Consider the following 5,916-nt stretch of genomic DNA (forward strand, 5'->3'; position numbering starts at 1 on the left):
ACTGACGATGACGTCACTTTACTATTGTAATGAGGAAACCTTCAAAATAAAAGTCCGCATTTCAAAACATTGCAAGGTGGATAAACTCATTCCAATAATATTACATTTTTAATCAATATCGATATTTTTTTTTTTATTGTGCTTATAAGCAAACGCAAGAAGGAATTTCTGGGTTTTTAAGACAACTATTGAAAAATACAATGTTCAGACTGGTATGGTGACAATATTGGGCTTTCTAGATTTAAAAAAAAACTATAATTTGTGCAGATGTAAAAAAGTGAGGTTGGGAGTAGTCGGAAGACTCTGTAGAATCTATATATAGCGCCATTTCATGGGAAACGGAATAATACGGAATGTGGCTGGCAGTGGTGTGAAGGCAAAATACTTGAAAGTACTACTGAAGTCGTTTTTAGGGGGTATCTGTACTTTACAATATATACTTTTGAGAACTTTTACGTTTACTTCACTACATTCCTACAGAAAATGATGTACTTTCTACTCCATACATTTTCCCTGACACCCAAAAGTACTCGTTAGATTTTGAATGCTGAGCACGACAGGAAAATGGTCTCATTCACACACTTATCAAGAGAACATCTCTGGTCATCCCTACTGCCTCTGATCTGGCGGACACACCAAACACACTCGGGGATTCGATCCAGCAACCTTTCGGTTACGGACCCAACGCTCTAACCACTAGGTTACCTGCCACCCCATAGTGGCACAGTCAGTGTTGTTGCTAAACAACCAACCCGTCAATAGATTCTACAGACTCTGCTTAGTTTCTCTATGTTGTTCATATACAGTGTATTACATTGTAGAGAATTGAGTGGGTGGAGTAAGGAGTCACCAGCCCTCTGTATTAAAACCTGTTGCCCAGCACAATAGATACATTTAAGCAATTGAGTATCTCTAATTGCATATTTATATTTTATTAAAAATGTATTATTTATTGACTTATTTATACACAATAGCTTTGCACATACCAGTATTGGTGTAAACTTTGTAAAAAATAAAATAGTAAAAATATATATATTTTTTTTTAATCGGTATAAATAATACCTTTTTTTTTTTTAATTCGGCAAATTATCCATCATTTTTTTACTAGGTAGTTGTGATGCTGTGAAAAACTGTTGTACTGCACTAAAAAAAAAATCGATATTCCCAAAATGTAGCATGTCTTTGTAGTAGGACTCTTATTTTGAAGAAGAAACAAATCTGCGCCTGTCCTGCCAGCATATTATCCTGCTGCCAGAAGAACGGCAAAAGGATCGGTAACGTGTTCGTAACTAGTTACTACAGCCACAACGTCATAAACCCCGCCTATTTCTACCGTTTATCTTCTTAAAATCTGATTTTAACCCCTAACCTCAACCATAACATTAACCACACTACTAACCTTAAATTAAGAACAACCATTTTTGTTTCCTGAATTTTGACGATATAGTCAATTTTGACTTTGTGGCTGCGGTAACTAGTGCAAACACAGTAACTCCCGTTTACTTCCTGACACATGATCAAATCGTTGACGTAAATACGTTAGTAAACGTGTACCACTTTTCATCTGCATTGAACGGCTGTCCACAACAGTGCAATAAAGACGCAGCTCAAATCTCCTTTTGAATTTTTTTATTTTTTTTAAAAATAACAGTCAACTACGAACAACAGACGTATCACTCGTTTGATTCCCATGTTAGTATCCTTGATTAGCTATTTGAAATTAGAATGGTTCGTCTATTAAGGGTATTACGCTTTTACAGTCCCAATATGCAGTTGACAGTCATTTACAGTACCTCTGTTATAGGAATATCTGAGGTCTAATAAGACCTGGACACTGCGTTCAAGATGTCCGCCCGTAGGTTTTAAAAGTAATCTACTCACTCTCGCATGCTACCACCCTTCCCCTTACTCCTATATCCACACTGGAGAGGACCTGCCACGGGGTGAGTAGTGAAATATAGATTATATTATTGTCCCCCTAACCCTACCCACCCTTCCCCTATTTGTAGTAAACTAATGGACAACAACACTTAGGCTTCTACTTCCAGCTTATACACACCAGAGGTGTGGACTAGAGTCACATGACTTGGACTAGAGTCACATGACTTGGACTAGAGTCACATGACTTGGACTAGAGTCACATGACTTGGACTAGAGTCACATGACTTGGACTCGGGTCACATAACTTGGACTATACATACTATATACATAGACACAATTTATTTTACAATAGTTTATATTTAGTTTGTTTTTAGTCCCACCCTTCAGCTCCCCTCAACCCCTCCCATCTATCTCTGAACACCATCCAGTCCCGTCCTTCAGCTCCCCTCAACCCCTCCCATCTATCTCTGACCACCATCCAGTCCCATCCTTCAGCTCCCCTCAACCCCTCCCATCTATCTCTGACCACCATCCAGTCCCATCCTTCAGCTCCCCTCAACCCCTCCCATCTATCTCTGACCACCATCCAGTCCCATCCTTCAGCTCCCCTCAACCCCTCCCATCTATCTCTGAACACCATCCAGTCCCGTCCTTCAGCTCCCCTCAACCCCTCCCATCTATCTCTGACCACCATCCAGTCCCATCCTTCAGCTCCCCTCAACCCCTCCCATCTATCTCTGACCACCATCCAGTCCCATCCTTCAGCTCCCCTCAACCCCTCCCATCTATCTCTGACCACCATCCAGTCCCCTCCTTCAGCTCCCCTCAACCCCTCCCATCTATCTCTGACCACCATCCAATCCCATCCTTCAGCTCTACTCAACCCCTCCCATCTATCTCTGACCACCATCCAATCCCATCCTTCAGCTCTACTCAACCCCTCCCATCTACAGTGAGGGAAAAAAGTATTTGATCCCCTGCTGATTTTGTACGTTTGCCCACTGACAAAGAAATGATCAGTCTATAATTTTAATGGTAGGTTTATTTGAACAGTGAGAGACAGAATATCAACAAAAAAATCCAGAAAAACGCATGTCAAAAATGTTATGAATTGATTTGCATTTTAATGAGGGAAATAAGTATTTGACCCCTCTGCAAAACATGACTTAGTACTTGGTGGCAAAACCTTTGTTGGCAATCACAGAGGTCAGACGTTTCTTGTAGTTGGCCACCAGGTTTGCACACATCTCAGGAGGGATTTTGTCCCACTCCTCTTTGCAGATCTTCTTCAAGTCATTAAGGTTTCGAGGCTGACGTTTGGCAACTCGAACCTTCAGCTCCCTCCACAGATTTTCTATGGGATTAAGGTCTGGAGACTGGCTAGGCCACTCCAGGACCTTAATGTGCTTCTTCTTGAGCCACTCCTTTGTTGCCTTGGCCGTGTGTTTTGGGTCATTGTCATGCTGGAATACCCATCCACGACCCATTTTCAATACCCTGGCTGAGGGAAGGAGGTTTTCACCCAAGATTTGACGGTACATGGCCCCGTCCATCGTCCCTTTGATGCGGTGAAGTTGTCCTGTCCCTTTAGCAGAAAAACACCCCCAAAGCATAATGTTTCCACCTCCATGTTTGACGGTGGGGATGGTTTCTTGGGGTCATAGGCAGCATTCCTCCTCCTCCAAACACGGCAAGTTGGGTTGATGCCAAAGAACTCCATTTTGGTCTCATCTGACCACAACACGTTCACCCAGTTGTCCTCTGAATCATTCAGATGTTCATTGGCAAACTTCAGACGGGCATGTATATGTGCTTTCTTGAGCAGGGGGACCTTGCGGGCGCTGCAGGATTTCAGTCCTTCACGGCATAGTGTGTTACCAATTGTTTTCTTGATGACTATGGTCCCAGCTGCCTTGAGATCATTGACAAGATCCTCCTGTGTAGTTCTGGGCTGATTCCTCACCGTTCTCATGATCATTGCAACTCCACGAGGTGAGATCTTGCATGGAGCCCCAGGCTGAGGGAGATTGACAGTTCTTTTGTGTTTCTTCCATTTGCGAATAATCACAGAAACTGTTGTCACCTTCTCACCAAGCTGCTTGGCAATGGTCTTGTAGCCCATTCCAGCCTTGTGTAGGTCTACAATCTTGTCCCTGACATCCTTGGAGAGCTCTTTGGTCTTGGCCATGGTGGAGAGTTTGGAATCTGATTGATTGATTGCTTCTGTGGACAGGTGTCTTTTATACAGGTAAGAAACTGAGATTAGGAGCACTCCCTTTAAGAGTGTGCTCCTAATCTCCGTTCCTTACCTGTATGAAAGACACCTGGGAGCCAGAAATCTTTCTGATTGAGAAGGGGTCAAATACTTATTTCCCTCATTAAAATGCAAATCAATTTATAACATTTTTGACATGCATTTTTCTGGATATTTTTGTTGTTATTCTGTCTCTCACTGTTCAAATAAACCTACCATTAAAATTATAGACGGATAATTTCTTTGTCAGTGGGCAAACGTACAAAATCAGCAGGGGATCAAATACTTTTTTCCCTCACTGTATCTCTTAACACCATCCAGTTTTCTAATTTCCATATATTTTTCCAACTGTTCTGTGATGCTTCACAAAAGTACTGAACCTTTCTATTCTCGTAGTTTCTACAGATCGTAAATTAAAGATAAAACACATTCGCTATGACCAGAGTTTGATGTTTTATTATCAGCACGGTGATAAGAGTATGCACTTCATCTTCGCCTCTGGTCCTCCTCTTCCTCCTCTTCCTCATATCTTTCCCTCTGTATGAAACAACAGGGTCATGTTCATTTGGGAGCAAACAGTAGAAAACGTTTTGAAATGTAGAACATGCTACTAGCCTACATAAACTATCTCCAATAACAACACTGATTAAAACGTTCTATTATGAAGACCTCCACTATATGCCTTTGCCCTAAATGGCACCTACATAGATGGCCTAAATGGCACCTACATAGATGATAAATGGCACCTACATAGATGATAAATGGCACCTACATAGATGATAAATGGCACCTACATAGATGCCCTAAATGGCACCTACATAGATGATAAATGGCACCTACATAGATGATAAATGGCACCTACATATGGTCTAAATGGCACCTACATAGATGATAAATGGCACCTACAGATGCCCTAAATGGCACCTACATAGATGATAAATGGCACCTACAGATGGCCTAAATGGCACCTACAGATGGCCTAAATGGCACCTACAGATGGTCTAAATGGCACCTACATAGATGATAAATGGCACCTACAGATGCCCTAAATGGCACCTACAGATGGCCTAAATGGCACCTACAGATGCCCTAAATGGCACCTACAGATGGTCTAAATGGCACCTACATAGATGGCCTAAATGGCACCTACAGATGGCCTAAATGGCACCTACAGATGGTCTAAATGGCACCTACAGATGGTCTAAATGGCACCTACAGATGGCCTAAATGGCACCTACAGATGGCCTAAATGGCACCTACAGATGGTCTAAATGGCACCTACAGATGGTCTAAATGGCACCTACAGATGGCCTAAATGGCACCTACAGATGGTCTAAATGGCACCTACAGATGGCCTAAATGGCACCTTCCATAGATGGCCTAAATGGCACCTACATAGATGGTCTAAATGGCACCTACAGATGGTCTAAATGGCACCTACAGATGGCCTAAATGGCACCTACAGATGGCCTAAATGGCACCTACAGATGGCCTAAATGGCACCTACAGATGGCCTAAATGGCACCTACAGATGGCCTAAATGGCACCTACAGATGGCCTAAATGGCACCTACAGATGGCCTAAATGGCACCTACAGATGGCCTAAATGGCACCTACAGATGGCCTAAATGGCACCTACAGATGGCCTAAATGGCACCTACAGATGGCCTAAATGGCACCTACAGATGGCCTAAATGGCACCTACAGATGGCCTAAATGGCACCTACAGATGGCCTAAATGGCACCTACAGATGGTCTAAATGGCACCTACAGATGGCCTA

At 42.5% G+C, this 5,916-nt stretch overlaps 1 protein-coding gene across 2 annotated transcripts in view; it reads right to left on the bottom strand.

Annotated features, from left to right (window-relative positions):
• Window positions 1–4,383: 4,383 nt before the first annotated feature.
• ttc29 (tetratricopeptide repeat domain 29) overlaps window positions 4,384–5,916 on the bottom strand; it is a 26,398-nt gene continuing 24,865 nt past the window's right edge. Inside the window, exon 11 of one of the 2 annotated variants that reach the window (XR_011672071.1) lies at window positions 4,384–4,672. Coding sequence is in view for 1 of the 2 variants with exons in the window: in XM_071378021.1 (XP_071234122.1) it covers window positions 4,659–4,672 (14 nt within the window). In the remaining variant the exon portion in view is untranslated. The remainder of the gene's footprint in view (window positions 4,673–5,916) is intronic. The other variant, XM_071378021.1, reaches the window with a different exon arrangement.

Source organism: Salvelinus alpinus, chromosome 31 (assembly GCF_045679555.1).
Source record: "Salvelinus alpinus chromosome 31, SLU_Salpinus.1, whole genome shotgun sequence".
NCBI classification, from domain to species: Eukaryota; Metazoa; Chordata; class Actinopteri; order Salmoniformes; family Salmonidae; genus Salvelinus; species Salvelinus alpinus.